At 47.9% G+C, this 17,783-nt stretch overlaps 1 protein-coding gene across 5 annotated transcripts in view; it reads right to left on the bottom strand.

Moving 5' to 3' along the window:
* The window catches only part of TUBGCP3 (tubulin gamma complex component 3), a 76,780-nt gene that overhangs the window by 47,278 nt on the left and 11,719 nt on the right, over positions 1–17,783 (bottom strand). For 3 of the 5 annotated variants that reach the window (XM_086708294.1, XM_086708303.1, XM_086708301.1), the window contains 9 exons: positions 15,574–15,641; positions 11,279–11,356; positions 10,510–10,727; positions 8,488–8,660; positions 6,395–6,513; positions 5,533–5,658; positions 3,901–3,969; positions 3,361–3,493; positions 1,630–1,796 (listed from right to left, as the gene is read on the bottom strand). In XM_086708294.1, coding sequence (XP_086564420.1) covers positions 1,630–1,796; positions 3,361–3,493; positions 3,901–3,969; positions 5,533–5,658; positions 6,395–6,513; positions 8,488–8,660; positions 10,510–10,727; positions 11,279–11,356; positions 15,574–15,641 — 1,151 coding nt within the window. The remainder of the gene's footprint in view (positions 1–1,629; positions 1,797–3,360; positions 3,494–3,900; positions 3,970–5,532; positions 5,659–6,394; positions 6,514–8,487; positions 8,661–10,509; positions 10,728–11,278; positions 11,357–15,573; positions 15,642–17,783) is intronic. The other 2 variants (XM_086708317.1, XM_086708312.1) reach the window with 2 other exon arrangements.

Below are 17,783 nucleotides of genomic sequence, written 5' to 3'. Positions count from 1 at the left end.
TACAGCCCACACGGAGCAGCCCACACGGAGCAACCCACACAACACCTGCACCTTAGGTGCTGCCCGTGTGCACCAGAGGCTCCCCAAAACCACTCTCGACAGTCGGATCTGCCACCATGCTGGTTTAAAAAGCCACTGGTCCCAGCACAACTGGTCTATGAGGAAACAACGGGACCATAACACAAATTTCATGACTGTTCACATCAAGTTCATCCACAAAAAACTAGGTGTTGGGGTGCCTGGGTGGCGCAGTTGGTTAAGCGTCCGACTTCAGCCAGGTCACGATCTCGCGGTCCGTGAGTTCGAGCCCCGCGTCGGGCTCTGGGCTGATGGCTCAGAGCCTGGAGCCTGTTTCCGATTCTGTGTCTCCCTCTCTCTCTGCCCCTCCCCCGTTCATGCTCTGTCTCTCTCTGTCCCAAAAATAAATAAACGTTGAAAAAAAAAAAAATTAAAAAAAAAAAATAAATAAATAAATAAACAAACAAAAAACTAGGTGAAAACAGGAGCCCAGCCTTCTGCTCCACCGCAGGTGAGCCCCACACCCACAAGCCCACATCAGGGCGTCTACAGCGTAAATGCCATGCTCACTCTAGAATGTACGGAGGGCTGGGGCACCTGGTGGGCTCAGTCAGTGAAGTGTCCGACTTCGGCTCAGGTCATGATCTCATGGTCCGTGAGTTCAAGCCCCGCGTCAGGCTCTGTACCGACAGCTTGGAGCCTGGAGCCTGCTTCGGATTCTGTGTGTCTCTCTCTCTGCCCCTCCACTGCTCGTGTGCTCTCGCTCTCTCTCTCAAAAATAAATGTTAAAGAAAAAAATCTAGGATGCACAGAGGGCTTAACCACTGAACATGTGTCGACAGCACTACAACTTCTGTGAAGTTCCTGTCCTTTCCTAATGTGATGTCCCCGAGGTTTTGAGGGTGCAGCCCCTCATTCCACTCTTTGTCAGAGGACCTATGGTTTGTGCTGTGTGACTTGCACAGCACAGTGGCTTTTAGGAGCACACACGCCGCCTCATGGCAGAACCAACTGTGCTTCCAACAGGCACGCAGCACACACACCCATTAAAAGTGCCAGGGCCTTGGGGCGCCTGGGTGGCGCAGTCGGTTAAGCGTCCGACTTCAGCCAGGTCACGATCTCGCGGTCCGTGAGTTCGAGCCCCGCGTCGGGCTCTGGGCTGATGGCTCAGAGCCTGGAGCCTGTTTCCGATTCTGTGTCTCCCTCTCTCTCTGCCCCTCCCCTGTTCATGCTCTGTCTCTCTCTGTCCCAAAAATAAATAAACGTTGAAAAAAAAAAAAAAAAAGTGCCAGGGCCTCAGTAAGTGACCTTGCAAAGTGACAGAGCGTGCGATACTGCACCACACAAGGACTAACACGTGACACCTAGGTCTGGCTTTGCCGCAAACCTGGCCAGGGGATTTGGCCTTCTGACTTTCCCACCATTAAAACTGGGATGATAATCTCCGACGGACCCCAGGCGGCTCTGTTGCTCAGAGGTAACTGGTTTTCAAAGCACCGCACAAAACACGCACGGCATTCGTGCAGTGCGGTGGCATTACAGTCGAGAGGAAACAGTTCCCAGGGAGAAAAACTCAAGAGAGTAGCCGGAGACTCGAACGGCGCTCCTTACTTCGTGGTACGTGTCCTCGAGCTCCCCGTCGTATATCCAGCGGTACAGGAAACTCAGCACGGGATGTGACACTAAGCTGAGAATGTGCTGCACCAGGGACCTCACGTACGGGTCCCCCGTCTTCGTGTACGCGTGGACAGCAGAGGCCAGCTCACCTCCTTTCCTCCCTGGGGGACACATGCAAAACACCCGAATTACACTCCCGGCAGAGACCAGGTCATCGAGATGCAGTGTTCCCTGGCTACCATCTGGGACTGAGGAGTGGCAGTTAACGTGTTGAGGAACAGAGAGAGCACCAGCCTGCCCCAGGCTTCACGAGTCAGAGCAAGGCACTCCCCTACCTCTGCGCAGCCGCTGTGGGGTTTTTCAAGAGCAACACCCCTGACTCGTTACTCAAGCTGGAACATGAATTGTCACCTCTTCTGACCAAGACACGCATTAAGACTCACACTTTATACTGCAGTCAGGGATATAAACACATAGAAAATATGAAAGTTTTACAAAACAGTACTTGCACTTTAATGCTTCCTATTTTCTTCCTTTCCTCCTTTAGTACAACACGCTAGTCTCGGCTTACCAAACTCATCTTACAACCCCATTAAGTGGCTAGAACTCCCATTCTGAAAAATCCTGCCACGGTGAAGAGTCCCGGGCCCGGGGAGCACAGCTCAGGATGAAGCACTGGCAGTGGCAAATATCAGGCCCCAAAACACAAACACAGAAAGTTTCTTACGGTAAGAATTCAGGATTTGATTAGGTTGCTGAAAGATTTTCAGGAAGGTCTAATGTGACCCGATGTTACTGAGATGCTCCTGGCAGGAGCACACACAGCTGCCCGAGGGAGGGGCAGAGATGTCAGAAGGAGCTGGAGGTCCAGGACACGAGGGACTCAGTGCACACAGAAAGGGGCGGGGACTGGGGAGAGAGACAGAGGAAGAGTCTAGAAGGAAACGACATGGGGGTGCTCATCATCTGAGAAAAGACACATATTTTGCCTGACTGCTTTCTCTTTTTGAGGGGAGGTGGCAGGAAGTAGAGGAGGCAGGGCACGGACAGCTTGGCGAGCTCAGACCACACATGCTGGAGTCCCGGCCCCTGTGCTCACACAGACAGAAGAGGGTGGCAGCGGACACAGGGCCATGACCTAGGGGCGGACCCTCAGCTTCTCCCACCTCACTCAGTTCTCACAATCCTAAGAGGAGGCCATTGACGCCCCAGCATTACAGAGAAGAAAAGACAAAGAGGTTCTTGGCCAAGGTAGCTCCAACAGAGAGAAAAAATGTTCAGAAGGCAGGTAGAAATGCAGAGCCAGAGCCTGGGAGAGGCCCCACCCACACAGGCAAGCTGGAGGACTTGTAACACCTAGCTTGTGGACCCAGACCTGGGCCGCAACCTCGGGAGAGGAAACCCCCAGGGAAGGCTGCTGAGCCAGAGACAAGTAAAAGGGGCTTAGAGATGAACAGTTACAACACCAAGGACCACAAAATGCTTACAAACTAGACACCCTCTCCTTTCTTCCCTCATTTCAATGAACTACTCAGCTTCCACAAACATAAATATGGGGCCATGTCAGCAACTGGTGACTTTCCCTATAAGTGATCTACGCACTTGTACATAATCTGCACATTTATGGCTGTCAAGGATACCCGAGAGCAGGCACGCAAATGACCGCAGATGTAATTCTCTAAAACCTGCTTTGAAATAAAGCAGGTCCACGAGACTCAAAACAACCTTGGCAGTGGTCCACTAGGGCCGCGAGAGTCTTCAGTCTTATCTTGGGGTCGTATGTCCAAACCAGGAGGCGCCGGAGCGTCAAGCTACTCTCAAGGCCCAAGTTCACCCCCTGATCATCCTCTAACTGTAGCTGAAAAACAACAAAGACGTAACATGTAAACACGAGTCACCAAATATGTCCACCATTTCTTAATCCACGGAAGTCAGCATGGGGAGCGGATTATTCTCATAAAACGAAGCGACAGGTCCCCTCAGAGAACAATAGTTTCTTCAAGCCACTAGTCATCGGTTGAAATGGTAGATCACTTCTCAGCCTCTTGGCTAAGATCAAGTGAAATGGTAGACAGAATTCTGAAAATCAGCATTAATTGCCTCTCGAATACACTGAAACTCCATGGGTATCGAGACCTCACAAACAGCATTAGCAAACGTTTTTATCTTTTAAAAGTAATTACAAAGAAACTTAAAAGCTCTATATAGTTGCAATTTTGTATGATGGCAAATCATGAAGAAATTAAAATACAAGCAAAGCATTACCTGGGAATGTAAGACAGACAGCAATCGGTAGTATTCCTTCAGTTCCTGATGCAAGGCCGCGCAAAAGCTCTGCGTGGGAAAAAGCAGGCGTCGTGAACACACAGCACAGCCCTCACGCGCCAGCGCATCTGATCGCCACAGGCTCAGTGCTGGACCACGACTGGTACGTTCTGCTGGTTTAAGTTCTGCTTCTGCCAGGGGCCTGCCGGCAGCTTTACCCACCAGCATGGCCATAGTTCATCGCACGAGGGGGGTGTTCTCCCCCAGCACGAGCTTTGCAGTTGGAAAATCAGATTACAGCTAAACGTATATTCACTTTGACAATAATCTTTTAATATTATATCCCCTCTAAATCTTTACAGTTAAAATGTCATTTTCTCGGGGGCACCTGAGGGGTTCGTCTGACTCTTGATTTCAGCTCAGCTCAGGTCATGATCTCAAGGTTTCTGACTTCAAGCCCCGAGTAGGGCTCTGTATTGACTGTGCAGGGCCTGCTTGGGATTCTTTCCCTCCCTCACTCTCTGCATTCACACTCTTTCTCTCAGAAATAAATAAAACATTTTTAAAAATGTAATTTTCTCTGTTTTTAATTAGAATTTAAAAACTGGCAACTCCATGCCAGTTTCTCCCAGTTTTTCAGTGTTGTTTGTACCGCTCATTTTCCACACCCGTATTATTAAAAACTTCTTTGTATTTCTAGGATCTTAAATACAGAAAAGGTGAGGGGCGCCTGGGTGGCTCAACCGGTTGAGCAACCGACCTCAACTCAGGTCATGATCTCTCAGTTCCTGAGTTCAAGCCCTGCGTCGGGCTCTGTGCTGACAGCTCAGAGCCTGGAGCCTGTTTCCGATTCCGTGTCTCCCTCGCTCTCTGCCCCTCCCCCGCTCACACTCTGTCTCTCTCTCAAAGTAAATAAATTTTTTTTTAAATACTAAAAAGACGTCAAACCAGAATCTGTAAGAAAGACCATCACACAGTCCTGTGACAAAAACTTTCTAGAATGAACCCTAGAATGTAAACCCAGGGACCTCAGTGGAAAGAACCTGCAAAGGATAAAACCTCTTCTCTTTAAAGATCAGGCTCCACACTGTTCTGAGTATCTTAAAGTGATACACCGTCAGTCATCTGCAGGTTTATTTTAAAATTTTTTTTTTTTCAACGTTTATTCATCTTTGGGACAGAGAGAGACAGAGCATGAACGGGGGAGGAGCAGAGAGAGAGGGAGACACAGAATCGGAAACAGGCTCCAGGCTCTGAGCCATCAGCCCAGAGCCTGACGCGGGGCTCGAACTCGCGGACCGCAAGATCGTGACCTGGCTGAAGTCGGACGCTTAACCGACTGCGCCACCCAGGCGCCCCTGCAGGTTTATTTTAATGCATTTATGTATTCTGTGCTCACACTCCACCAACAGCTACCGTGAACCATGTGTGGTACTGGGTTATCTCTGTCAATACTCACCGTGGTCTCTATTTTCTCGAGTGGACCAGGATGGCTCCAGTGTTGCAGTATCAAAACTTCCTTACTTAAAAAGAACCCTCTTTTCAAGAATTACTTTCATAGTAAGATTTTAGGTAGACTATGCACTCCCCAAAATGAAGGCATCCTAAATGTTGTGGTAACAACAAACATACCTGACCCACAAGTCCAAACGAACGGTCTAGACTCCTCTGGTCAGTGTATTTTCTGATTTTGTTATGCAACCATCCCAACTCAGCAAGTCTGACTGTCGTATCCCTCAAAGATTTACTTAGGTTTGCCTAAAAAGTAAATATATCAAGAGTTAAAAATTAACAGTAGAATTTCAATTGCTTTTCTAAACCATTTGCACTTTTAGTATCCTAATGCTTAGGCCCCAACACATGGCACTTACAAGTAACGAATGCACCACCACCAAGACAGAACAACGAGAGTCTGGGAAACGAGGGCAGCAGGTGCCAGCAAGGAAGGGAAGTAGAACCTCTCTCTGCAAGTGTAAGGCTCAAGCAGCATCACCCCGAGACGTAGCTGGCCAGCTCCCCGGCACGGCAGGGGCCCTGTGACGTCAGCCACGTCCTAGAACGGCCGGGACTTGCAAAAGACCACGACATCAACACGAAAGGGCCGTGGGGAAGGAGGTTCCAGAAGGGGAAAGCAGGCAAGTGGAGGCACCTTATCCGGAATGGTGTACCAACTGCAGAGATGCCGAGTGGCACCCGCCCCTCGGGTGCCTCGACACCACCATCACCAAGAGCAGGAGTCAGCTCGTGGGTGGCTGCATCCATGAACACGAGAAGACACGGAAGGAGAAGCAAGCAAGGTCTCAGCAAAAGCACCAGAGCCACAAGCCCGCGGGGAGGCAGACCCGTGTGCCCAACCGGCACACCGGCTCTGGGGGTCCAGTACCCCAAGTGCACCTGTCGCCCCTACAGGTTAATAGCTCCCGGCCGGCTGTACCGACACCCGTCTTTCCTGCCTGAACACCTCACACCTCACACGGGGGGCCGGTAACTGTACCTTCGCCTCCACTTTGTAGCGGTTCTCCACGCTGTCCATCTTGACGTGCTTGCCATCTATGCCCTGGAAGACGTACACAATGTCCCGCACGAGGGCCGCCTCCGTAACTTCCCCAGCACCTGAAACATGGGTTTTGTAAGAGGAATTACTGAACAACACATTTTAAGATGGAATCTATTTTATACCACACCTAGTTTTACATTACGTGTTTCAACCAGGAGAAAATTTTAAAATTAAAAAAAATGAGCTTAAGATGGAAAAAGTATGAAGTCCTAAAAACCAAGAGTTTTCTCAAAAAGATATGGAGATCATAGAATTTGTTATACAAAAAGTCTTTAGAAATTTTTTAAAAAAGCAGGGGTGCCTGGGTGGCTCAGTTGGTTAAGTGTCCAACTCTTGATCTCAGTTCCAGTCTTGACCTCACAGTCATGAGTTCAAGCCTCGCACTGGGCTCCGCATTGTGGCGTGAAGCCGATTTCACAACCAATCACAAAGGGATGGGTAATTATTTCACAGACGGCGTTTGTCAAAATTTATTCCACGGCATGAGTATGAACTTGGTTCCATTCTCAATCGCATAAAAAGAAGCGAATACGATAGAAAAGTTATGATTTCCATAAACTTTGGAACAAAAGCTAAGTCAGAATTTAGGTGTTACTCAACGACAAAGAGGCAATGCTCAGAAACCCAAGACATCGGTGGGAGGAAAAATGTAATGAGTACACAGTCAGGGCCCAGCACTCCCAGAACCAGGGTAGTGAGTCAGAAGGTAAGGACAGGTATGTACTTCAGTTGTGGGGATAATATTCCATAAATATCAACGCCACCAAACTACAGGCAAAATTGTTCAAATGTTATCTACCTGTCGTTACTGACTACTTTGTCTGCCTTTTCCATCAGTTACTAAGAGAGAGAAATTGAAATATCCAAATGTAATTGTGGGTCTGTTTTCTTTGTAGGTCTGTTGGTTTTCCACTGTGCATCTGAAGCTGTTGGTAGGTGAATACACATTTAGGAGCATTATTCCTTCCTGAAGAACTGACCCTTTCCCTGTTAGGAAACATCCCTCTGCCCTGATGACACTCCTACGGCGTCTACTCTGACAGTGAGGGAGCAGCCTGTCTTCCATGGTTAAATACAAGATGCGTGTTTCCATCCATTTACTGCCAACCTATTTGTGTCTCTATATTTGGAATATATCTCTTTCAAGCAGTACATAATGGTCTAAATGTAATTTTTTAAAAACTAAATGAATTGTCTAATCTATACACATTTAATGTGACTACAGACGTGTTTGATTTAAACTCCCTGCATTGCAGTATGTTTCCTATTTATTGCCTGTTCTTTCTTCCTTTGCACCTCCTCTCCTGCTCTTTGGGACTGATCAAGTACACTGTGAAGTCCTTTTATCTGTGAGCTCTGTGTGCCACGCAGGCTTGAAGGCCCTGGTAGGGGCCAGGAGTCACAGCAAACAAGGAGGAGCAGTGAGGGGCACTCTCGCTGTCTGGAAGCCAGCCGCCCAGTCACAGTGTCGTTCCCCCCCCCCCCCCCCCCCCCAGCTGTCAGGGTTACACGACGGATCCAGGTAGGAAGTGTGGCTGCACGGGCCGGGCTGTGCACTCTGGGCTGTGTTCCCAGGTCCACACAAGACGCACCTGGTCCTCACATTCTGCAAAGAACAGAGAGCAGCGGGGGGAGCAGGCGGGAGGGTGGCAGGAGGGATTATAGAATCTGCGGATTATGAGCCAACAACGAAGCCCATTCCTCTATTCTCGGAAGCATTCCAAACACTGCTATTTGAAGGGCTCTTGGGAAAGAAATGCAAACTTTCTTTTACGATCTAGCAGAGCTCTAAAACTCTCAGCGAGGTGTCTGTTTAACCATCAAATAAATCTTCAGTGCGTTTCTCCAATCCCAGGCACTGCCCGACTTGCTGAGGCATCACGGACCATACTTAGGACTCTGAAGTTCTCATCATGAGAACAAGCCGGCCTTCAATGGTTGTAAGCAGGGCCTCGACAGTGTTTTCAAACACGGGAAGCACAAAATCTAGATTGCAAAGAAAACCCATGTTAGGATCTATCCTTACTCACCACTGGCATCCCCTTCCCTCCTTGGTCTTGTCACGTTGCGAGAAACAGTGTTTGGGAGACCTTTTGAGGTAGTGGTTTGTGAAGAAGGCTGGTTTGCAGTTAAAGTCCATGCAAGACGTGACCCCAACTGCTGCCGAAGACAGTCTCCAACTCCAGGAGTGTGATGAGGCTGTCTAAAAGAAGGAGAGAGCATTTCCTACCTCCAAACACGCAGACCATTCATTTGAAACACAACACACTGCTGGAAATGTTCCTAAAATTCCTATATTGAGTTACATGCTAGAAATCTGGGCTAGACGCATGACATCGCCCTACCAGAATCCATCCACCGGCCAGTCCAAGGCCTCTTTGGGATGTTTAGGCTGCCATTCAGGCTCTCACTGGCACCTCCCACATATTTCTCAGCCTAAAGACCAAAATCTACTTGACTTTTCTTCACAAGCACAAAACATACATGACCCATCTAAAACCAATGAAATTCACGACTAATTTTAACTTTGAACTTGAACTTAACACCTTTCATTCACTCAGCACTTGCAGGGCACAGCAATTTAAACTCTGGAGGACCATCCTTCTATATCCTCGCTTGTCTCCCAGCCTTCACGGTGTTCGACACGAAAAGAAGTATCATAATTTGCAAATTAATTTCAAACATACACAAACATCAAGTCCAAGGCAAGAGTAAAAAGGTCAAGACGGCCTGTGACAACTTCGAGAACGTGTCAGAGCTGGTCTCTGAACAGCTGACTTCTCAGGACGTGTGTTTTGACAAGTGTAATGAAATGTCATTTCCCGGGAACCCAACACAAAAATGAAAATCTCAACAGCACTACTGCTCCTAAGGGGCAGAACTCAGATTCAGTACCAGAGCAATACTGCTGGGCCCATCTGCAACCACTAATGAAGTGACACAGGAAAGAAGACCCCAAAAACAGCCCTCCCTCTTCTCTATTTTCATGGAGAAAAAGTCATCAACAACACTTGTTAAACTAGGACTTTCAATACAGTTCTAAATTTCAGAGAAAAATTCTAAGGGACCATTTCAGTTCAAAGTCCTCTATACAGTGCTTTGTTTTTGCTGTTTTCTTCAAATTGTAAGGTAAAAATGACAAAGTCTATTTAGTTTACTCTTTTAGCCAGAATACAAGTCAGAGATTAAATCTGTAGAATATGTTGCACTGTCTTTCCAGAACACCACATTCCACTTACAACGCACGTGTGGTGCACTTGAACACGAGTGTACTTATGTCACACGATTAGTATTATGCTCATGTGGAACACACGTGACTGTAAATCTCTTTAGTCACTGTTCTGGAAAAGTACCCACTTTGTAACAGTCTGCTCTAATGTGATTTCCAGGATCGAACCATGTGTAGAAATATACAAAAAGATAAAGAAAAGCAAATTTCCAAGTCCACTACTGTATTAGCCACTGCTTTTCTCTCAACCACAAACTCTGCATCTCCTGGAAAAGGGAGAGCTGATGGCATGTTGAACATGCGCTCCCAGAGCCCCTCCTCTTAATCCGTGAGTGCCACAATTCTCAGTTTGAAGATAACAGCACTTGAGGACGAGACAACTTTATTTTAGTTTACTTATTTTTTAAATAATTTAATAAAGAAAATAGCATAGACCAGTAAAGCAGACAATATTCACTGAGAGATAAAAATGGGAACACCACAAGGAAAATGTCAGTCAGTTACCAAATGAAAGGCCCATCCTATTACGCTTCTGAACGGGGGCCTTCACTAATATGCACTTGCATTAACAGGGAAAGGTTTGACCAAAAATCATTACAGTCAACCATGACTAGAAGTGGGAAGAATTCCCATGTGAAACAAGAGTTTTGGGGAAGAATAAAATCCTAGGAGAAAGCATATCAGACACAGTGCCTGGAATATTTCTGGCACATAGAGGCCCTAAAGATAGTTTCAGTGAACACACAAAATGCCTTCCTACAAACCTGAGGATTCTGCTATTTCTACTGCTGATAAGCAGCCTATGCCCGCGAGCCCGACTCACCCCGGCAGGAGAGACTGTGGCGGTGGGGTCGGGCCATTCAGGGCGTACACGCCAATACTGCTGATGCCGCTGCTCCCCACGCTGCCCGAGCTCTGTGCCGACTGTGTGCCGCGGTCCTGGTAGTTCAGCGGGAGCGTCTGCGGCCTGGCGTAGTAGTAGGGAGTCGAGTGCGCATCTCTCGGCAACGCTTGAGCAAATAACGCAGCATAACTGGAGACCTGAAAAGAATAGAGAGATATGAAATCACAGAACACTTCCTAAATCAACAGAGATGATTTATACGCAAGTTTTAGTTCTTTCTGTAATTGATTTGGTACTGTTCTTAAAAAATTTATTTTGCGAGAGTGAGCGAGAGAGCATGAGAGGGCGGGAGAGACTCCCAAGCAGGCTCCGTACTGTCAGTGCAAAGGACGCAGGGTTCGAACTCACGAACCGTGAGATCATGACCTGAGCCGAGATCAGGAGTCGGATGCCTAACCGACTGAGCCCCCCTGGCATCCCTGGGACACTGTTGTATTTGAGGTAATAACAACCCTGGAAAACACCTTAAGGAAAAGCAGTACACTGACGAAAGAAAGAAAGAAAGAAAGAAAGAAAGAGAGAGAGAGAGAGAAAGAAAGAAAGAAAGAAAGAAAACAAAATCAACCAGACAAGTTACTATTTTCTTAAGTACAGAAGCCGATTCCTGTCACGATTGGGCATGGCTGTGCCGACAAGACAGAAGCTGCTTCGCGAAGGGCGCTGGCTGTGAGGACAGCCTCTCTCTCACCTTGTTTGGCTGCTTGCGTGGATCCTCACTAAGGCTGAGCAAGAGGTAGAGAATTGACCATTTATTTTTCAAAACTCCCTGTTTAAAAAGAAAACATTAACAGAATAACTTTGTACTGCTCTCCAGTTTCATGTAACTTTCTCCTCAATTATCCTTATTTCCAAAACGGAAATGTATTTTAAAAGCCACATGGTAGCACTGGGTGTTGTATGTAAGTGATGTGTCACTCAACTCGACTCCTGAAATCATCATTACACCATACGTTAACTAACATGGATGTAAATTAAAAACACAGTAAGATAAAATAAAACAAAATAAAAATTAAATGTAGAACTGTACTTGGTACACAGAAGTTAATCAAAACCAAAAAAATAAATACATTCACACGGTAACAGCATATCTAAATTTGTTCATTTTTCAGGTATTGCAAACAGTGCCACCCATTACAAAGCTACAAACCCTATTCTCAAGAGGTCATTACCCTTGGATCATTTCACCCGCTGAAAACTAACTCCAAAGTCCCCAATGAGAACATGTTTTTAAACTACCCTATTCCTGAATAATAGCATTTCCCCTTAAAATAATTCTTAGAATAACCAACTTCCTAAACATAGTCGTTTTAAGACAAATGCCATCATAAAATAGGTGAACGCTTTTTTCCCCTTTTACCAAAGTCCCGTGTAGGCCATAGAGGATTAAAGAAAGAAAAAAAAGAGAAATTGTAAAGCACACGATGTAAGTCGGCATGCTGCACACCTAACTCGAGGTTCCAAAGTAAGAGTGGTCGACAAGAAACCCCAGTTTTCTGGGTAATTAGCACACGGATTGCATGGACTGTCTACTGCTCCGCCCTGACTCACAGCCCTGACAACAGCCCACCCTCCAGTCACGTGCAAACTCGAGTTTGCAGAGCGTTTCTACTCTCTTCTCACGGCCTTACCTCTGGGACGCACACGCTAGAATACAAAAATAACTTTATTTACAAAACACATTATGGGATGGCTGCTTACTTTACACAAGGTCCTCATTATAGAGAATATTCCTTGAAAGTTTCTTTAAAGAAAAAGCTTATCTCAGGTATTTAAATTACGGTCTAACTTTAAAAATCTGAATTACACACAATTTTCCAGAAATGATAAACTGCCCAGCTAGCACAACACGTGGAACAAAGAGACCCCAACAAACAGACAGCAAACAGACAAATGAGCAAACACACTTCGGTAGGTACGGGACATTTCAGAGAGAGGAGGGTCACTCAAGTGGCCCAGGCTGATGAAAGGACCCCCAGAGAGGACGGGGTCTTCGAGAAGGGTGGGCGGAGCACACGCACAGGAAGGGGCAGGCACGGAAGGAAATGTATCTTAGGGAACGAAGACAGGTACACCTGGCCACAGCCACGCAGGAGACGGAACGGAAAACGGAATGAAGCATCAGGTCAGAGGGGTCTCACGTGCGGGACCAGAAAGACTGACCACAGGGAGCCCCTGAAGGTGTGACTGCACCTGCGGCCAGGCCCAGGAGGCTGGACTGCAGAGGACACAAAAGGAGACGCAGTCATTCGGGAGGAAAGGGCCAAGGGCCAGCTGGCATTTGGTGACTGGGGACCCACCCAGGGAACCTTCACAGTCCCCTGTGAGCAGGTCCCGGGCTCCCAGGGCTAGGTGACCCCTCGGGTGCAGCACCGAGGGCCGAAGCCCATCCTCCTGCCTCCCGTCTCCCTGAAGGGTTGGAGGCAGATGAGCTCCCGTTGCTGCCGTGGAAAGGAGGGCCCCGTGGGATGGACGCCCTCCCACATGCCTCCTCCTGCACCCTCACCACCACTCTGGGACGTGGGCAGAAGCAAAGGTGAGCACCTAACTCCCCTACCAAAATCACCAAGCTGTGCACTGGGAGGCCAACCGCAGGGCGCCGGACTCCAGATGGCACAGGAGAGAGGCATGCTTGAGAGAACAATTAATAAGGCTTGGGGACAGAGCGAATTTGGGGAGAGTGGTGGAGTCGACGGGACATTTGGGTTTCCAGCTTTTGGCACTTGAACAATGTCATCATTCGCCAGAAAATGGGGAAGGGCAGGGGTGTGCGTGGGTGCATGTGAACGGATGCCTGGAGTATGGAAAAAGACAAAAAATGCTACTTTCAGTTCTGAGAATGTCAAGCTGCAAGGCCTTGTGGGAGTTTCCTGAGGGGCATGTGAGTAGAGATGCCCAGAAGGCATCAGGAAGGCAACGGGAGGTCCCTCTGGGCAGCGAGTTCTGGGTTAGAGCCTCAGTTCTTGCTTTAGAAAAATAAGGACAATTTATGGGGTGGAGAGCAGAAAAAATTCCAAATCCAAACAAAATCATACACCAAAAACAATCAGCAAATGGCATTTTTAAAGGAGGAGGCAGTATTCTTTTACCATAAGAACAGGTATGTAAACACGCAGGCTGGGCCTGGAGAGCGTCTGACGGAGGGACTGCGCAGAGGCGTGGACGGACCAGGAAAACAGGATGGCACAACGCCGGCAGGGACCACGGCCAGGATGGAGGCCTGAGGGACCAGGGAGGAGATGGGCCACCAGAGCGAATGAGCCGGGGGTGCAGGGCGTGGGCAGGGGAACGGTCCGCGGGGCCCAGCGGCACAGCAGAGCCACTGCCAAGCCACTGCCTGTCAGGAGGAGGGCGGCTTGGCCTCACTCCCCTCCCGCCCCATCAGTTCTGAGTGAAGACACCCCGAAGCAGGGCAGAGAAGGGACAAGGGAGCCCCAGGGGGGCCATCCCGAGCCCAAAGCAGGGCAGGGAAGGGTGGAGAAAGAGATCTGCTGGGGCAAGCGGGCTGAACGACTCCAGCATCACAGACGTTTCAATGCTTCTAAACCACTTCAGACCCCATTATTTTAGATTTTGAAATCTAAGGACCTTGATTCAGACTCCAGACTTTAAATGTACGCACGTATCGAATTCTAAATGTCAGAATGCATGCCAGGGCACTGTAAGATCTGGAGGAACACCCACACAAGTGGGTCTGTGAAGCAGTTAGACACCTAGCTTCTTCCAGCGTCCATACCCCGCCCGCCAAGGTTCACCTCCTCCAAGACCCTCACCGCTGCCCACGCCACCCCCTCATGCCTGCCCTTCTCCCGGCGCCCTCCACAAGGCACGGGCTGCCCTCCCCCAGACAGCCATCCTCCTCTGTCCACAGCTCCGTCAACCACACTGAAGACTGCAGCCCAGGACCACTGGGACCCCTTCCCCGACCACTCCACACTGCACCACAGGTCTCCATCACCTCCCCGATCCTGCCCAGACCTCACCTGCAGCCCCCCGCCACACCTCGCACGGCATGCACTGCCGAGAAGGGTACCCAGTGAGGAGAGAGGACAGAACAGGGAAACCAAGAACTGGATGTTTTAGCACAAAGATGGGCCGGCTGTTCATCTGCACGTATGTTCCTCATCTGGTTAATTACTAGCGCTGTACTATCGTGTCCTCACATTGTTCATCCCGTGTCAGCCACCGGCCGAACCACGCACTGCTTCTGGGGGCGAGAGCCCTAGGAAGCCAGCTCTGCTTCACCACACTGCTCAGGAATAAGCACTCAGTGTTCCAAACAAAGTTTTGGAAAACAACCATTTTAAGTTAGAAAGGAGGAGAAAAACTTGGAAGAGTTAAGAGTTTAATCACTAGCAGCCTTAGGCACAACTCGGGGATTTTGATCGCTGTACCGCGAACTCAGTACTGGATGAGCAAAGCACGAAACTTGGGATTTCACGTTCTTCTCTGCGGCAGGAGGGAGACAGATGGACCAAGCTCTCACCCTGTAATTCAGTGAATTTATTGGTGTCCAGAAGGGCAGCGTCTTCTCCAAAAATAACAGGTCAGAAAACCACTTGTGGCCAAGTCATCAACAATCAATCACAAAATGTTCAAAATCAGAACTGTTTTAGGTCATTCACTACAACAGCACAAATTAGGGCCTGAGGAATAATAACGGAGAAGTCGAGCTGTCACCTTACATGCAGCCGAGTCGAGGTTTCTACCAGCTTCCTACCGCATGCGCAGCCTTCCGTCACACGAACTGAGGGCTACCTCATTCTGGTTGCTTTCCCAATGTAGCTTCCTCCACCTTCATAAGCAATTTCCCATTAAATCCAGCTCAAACCTACTTTTAATCTCGAAAATCTCTTCAAAAGCAAACACAATCTACAATGAAGATCCACTACTCAGCACAGAAAGGTTTAATGTGATCCCACAAAAAAAAGTCCCCACATCCCCAAACCAGCCCGACAGCCTCACGGGTAGTGGAGTGCACGCTACCTGTGAGTGAAGCTTTCTGTGGAGCTCTGAAAACAACGCAGCGTCCGCTTCTCTTCTCTGCCGAATAACTGAAAAGTTAGAAAAGAAAGCGACGTGTTAGTCACCTACACCAAAACTCCTTCTAGGACACTATTTCACCCACGGTCACAGGTAGCTGAAGTCTGAAAAGAATCCTGAGCTTAAGAATCAGAATAATGAGTGACATTTCGGCTCCGTGAATTTGGTCAATTCCTTTGATCTGACATTTGCAAAATGCTGACAGTATTAGACTGGAATCAGAGTCTATGAGAAAGTTAGCTGAAGTAACAGAAACGATGGGACCTTTTAGATTCTACCCACCAATATGAACAGGCAATCCAGTGGAGCAAGCTACCACCAGGTTAACTAGTCGATGGCTACTGGAAGGGCAGATGTAAAGTAAAAATACCTTGGGAATGGTAAATTCAAAGGGCAATAACCAACAAGCCTATCATTCATGATAGCTTGACCTAAAACCACACATTCTAAGCATTTCTGTTAACACGCACAGCAATATTAGTAAATGTCTTCAGACGCCTGCAGCTACACTCACTAGTTCCCCGGAAGCCACAGTAATGCCCGCAAAGCCCATGCTCCAATCGGTTCCACAAAGGACGAGACTCCACATTGGACCTGGGCCCCAAAGGAGAGGGCCACACTCGCCCACACCCACAACCCTGCACATACCATGTACACACAAGTGCCCCTCACAGGAACCCCATACCTGCCCCATACCTGCCACAGCAGAAAAGGCACCACTTTCGAAATCTAGCTAACAGTTTCTCCAGTCTCCAGGGAATCACCCAGCAGGACTCGTTTCTTAAAATCCCAACAGCCAAGTTCACTTAACTCTAAACTGGTTTGCAGAAAGACAGTGACTGGTGTGATGGCCAATACTTTTTCACCTGTATCGCCAGGAAAGGGTCCTGGTATTCATGTTCTGCTCTTGTGAACCACACACCAGAGGTTACATCATCCCGTTCACATGTCAGGTCTGCCTGTGCACAAAGGTAAGGCTCTCTTTAACACGTATGTCCTGTTTACTGGGCGCCTGGGGGGCACAGTCGGCTGAGCATCCAACTCGACTTGGGCTCAAGTCATGATCCCAGGGTTGTGAGATCGAGCCTCGTGTCAGGCTCTGCACTGGCAGTGTGGAGCCTATGTGAGACTCTCTCGCCCTCTCTCTCTGACCCTTCTCCCCCCATGCCGAGTAGGTGCATGCACTCCCTAAAATAAATTTTAAAAAAATTTTTAATTTTTAATGTGTTGTTACAAAATGCATTAAACTAAACAAATGCAATTAACATTTAATAATATAATTTACTCCCTTTAAAAACATATAAAAATACTCCAAATAAATACAGTCATTAAATTAAGCAAGAGATGCTCTGGGGCACCTGGGTGGCTCAATCAGATGAGCATCTGACTCTTGACTTTGGCTCAGGTCATGATCCCAGGGTTGTGGGCTCGAGCCCTGCATTGGACTCCATGCTGAGCATGAGGCCTGCTTAGGATTCTCTCCCTCTGCCCACCTCCCCCCAACTCGTGAGTGCTAACTAGCGCTCTCTCTCTCTCTCAAATTAAAAACAACAACAAAAAAAAATTAAGAGAGGTTCTTTCTACAGAATGACAGAATGAGATCAATACTAATGCACAGATACAAAATAACCATGGGACAATGAAACAGTAAATAATACAAATAAAAATAAACAGAATATTTACCCCCAAAAATGTTTTACCTAATAGATTGCAAAACAAATCTTTAGTTACAAGGTACCCCACTGACCAACATGAAACATTAAAAAACAAATACGTGTTAAATTTTGTCACACATGAGAAGTTTTACAATTTGTTGCAATATAATACACACTACCGTTTTATATTCTAAGGGGGCCATATAAAATAGAAAATTATTTTGTGTTGTTCAAGAGGCCAGAACTACCCCAACTCAGCATATCTACCAAAAACTGTAATCAAATTTCAAAAGTGCTAAAATGTAAACACTGTATCTAAGAATTAACCAAATACGAAGTACAAGAACTCGGTGGTGACCATTACATGAAAAGACCATCAGACACGCTCTCCCCACAGCGGGGCCGCCCCGGACCCGGGGCCCAGGGAGGGTGACGCTCTCCCCACGGCAGGCCCAGAGAGGGTGATGCTGTCCCCACGGCGGGGCCGCCCCACAGCAG

The sequence above is a fragment of the Puma concolor genome, chromosome A1 (genome assembly GCF_028749965.1).
Source record: "Puma concolor isolate L17-30 chromosome A1, mPumCon1.1.hap2, whole genome shotgun sequence".
Classification (NCBI taxonomy): Eukaryota; Metazoa; Chordata; class Mammalia; order Carnivora; family Felidae; genus Puma; species Puma concolor.
This window is presented reverse-complemented; position numbering and strand designations above follow the sequence as displayed.